Source organism: Arachis ipaensis, chromosome B09 (assembly GCF_000816755.2).
Source record: "Arachis ipaensis cultivar K30076 chromosome B09, Araip1.1, whole genome shotgun sequence".
In the NCBI taxonomy this organism is placed as follows: Eukaryota; Viridiplantae; Streptophyta; class Magnoliopsida; order Fabales; family Fabaceae; genus Arachis; species Arachis ipaensis.
In genome coordinates this window covers 7783337-7785358 of record NC_029793.2, presented here as the reverse complement: position 1 = coordinate 7785358, position 2022 = coordinate 7783337, and the positions used below count along the sequence as shown (strand labels likewise).

Below are 2022 nucleotides of genomic sequence, written 5' to 3'. Positions count from 1 at the left end.
AACTTTATCATATTATTTTTATTATTGTCTATATTTTTATTTGATTTTATCTATTTTTTATTCACAAATTTTAATTACATTATTATATCTTTATTAACTCTGGTACTTAACACTCTGTGGCTAGTCTCAGGCCTCAGAGCATCTTCTCTTTCCTTCAACCAAGTTCACAGATTGTATTGTTAAGATAAATTAACAGGCATTGCCATAGTCAAATCCAATACTGTCTAAGAGAAAGATCCATAACCAAAAGTGTATGTAATTTCTACATTAAAATCTATTTTGAAGTTGCTTGGAAAGTAGTAGTTGGAAAAGTAAGAATAAATAACGGAATTAGAAAACGCGTATTAATGCGACTTTGTAACTATTGACCAATTAATTTGCTAATTATCCATGCAATACAATTTGTTGATTCGTCGGAAGTTGTATTAGTGACAGTGACAACCGCGTTAGTTTGGATTAACTATAATAAATGGACTAAGGAAAAGTATAAATAATGAATAATATTTTTGAATAATGTGTGAACAATATGAATTAATAGGGTTAAAAGAATAAATTAATCTTAAATTTAATTAATAACATTAAATTAAAATGTAATGTATTTTTATTTAATTAATAATTATTCATAATAATCGTTATTTACCTAACACTCCCCATGCACTAGACCAAGAAGAGAGGGAAGCCACTGGGTAACTACTTGATGACTATGAGTGTTTCAAATATAATTATATATACCTGAATAGAGGACCATTTCTTTCTCTAATTAACTCACTACATACGTAAATCCCGATTAACTGTGCTGAACATATGGCACTTTCCCTTGCTTCTTCTTCTTCTTCCTCACCTCTTACTACTCGATATGATGTTTTTATCAGTTTCAGAGGCGAGGACACGCGTAACGGTTTTACCAGCCATCTTCATTCTGCTCTCCTCAGAAATCGGATCGAGACGTTCATAGATTACAGAATCCCGAAAGGAGGTGTCGTCTGGAACGAACTTGTTGAAGCCATCAGAGACTCAAAGTTGTTTGTTGTCATCTTCTCCGAAAACTATGCTTCGTCTAGCTGGTGCTTGAGAGAGCTGGTTGAGATCATGAAGTGCAAGAAAAAGAATGAACAAGTTATTGTGATTCCAGTGTTCTATAAAATAGAGCCCACACGTGTTCGCAAGCAGAGTGGAAGTTACCGCAGAGCCTTTGATGAGCATGAGAGATCCTCCAACCGTAAACATGTGCAGCAATGGAGGACGGCACTCACTGAAGCTTCGGATCTCTCTGGCTTCACTTGCAATCACCACAGGTAAAGGGCCCTAACCTTCTTAAGTTTTAAAAATCAATAATAATATGGGGAGTTCTGGTAACATTAGTTTTGGTGGTTAAGAATGACATAAATTTGACTTACAAATAAAATACTAACACATGATATGATAAATCTATGACTAAATTAATTCTATCTTTTTTATAATTTTTTATGATTATTTTTATTAAAATAATTTTTTATAATTATTTTTATAATTATAAAGAATAATTTTAAAAAAATAACATTAAAATAATTTTTTAATTATATTTATAGTTATTATTTTATTATTTTATTTTTAAAAAATAAGAGTGTCGGTGAGAGAGAAAGAAGAAGTTGTTGGCACTACCACTCTATCCAACTTCTAAAGCTTTGCTTTTTGCAGGGAAATGGAGTCCTTAATTTATAAGCCACGGCATCTAAATTTATTTTATTTTATTTTATTTTTGTGTTTTTTTATTATTACCTTAACAAAAATATAGAGTAGTCAAATAATGCTGAATAACATTGCGATAAACCGACATACAATTAATATCATTGGTTAATTATACTAACTAATAGATATAAAAATTGTTTTTTATAAGCTTTCTAGTAGTTAAAAAAGTAAATTTATCATTTATATCCTTTAGATAATTAATTAATTATAGTGAGTGTTGATTAATTATTATCCATTTGTCACCCTTCTAACAATATCTAATTTATAATCAATAAGTATTAATTATAATTACTA

The 2022-nt window shown here is 29.5% G+C and overlaps 1 protein-coding gene across 6 annotated transcripts in view; it reads left to right on the top strand.

Annotated features, from left to right (window-relative positions):
* Positions 678 to 2022, top strand: part of LOC107614893 (putative disease resistance protein At4g11170) — a 40550-nt gene continuing 39205 nt past the window's right edge. For all 6 annotated transcript variants that reach the window (XM_021112339.1, XM_021112337.1, XM_021112340.1 and 3 more), the window contains exon 1: positions 678 to 1295. In XM_021112339.1, the coding sequence (XP_020967998.1) occupies positions 805 to 1295 (491 nt within the window). In that variant the 5' untranslated portion in view covers positions 678 to 804. The remainder of the gene's footprint in view (positions 1296 to 2022) is intronic.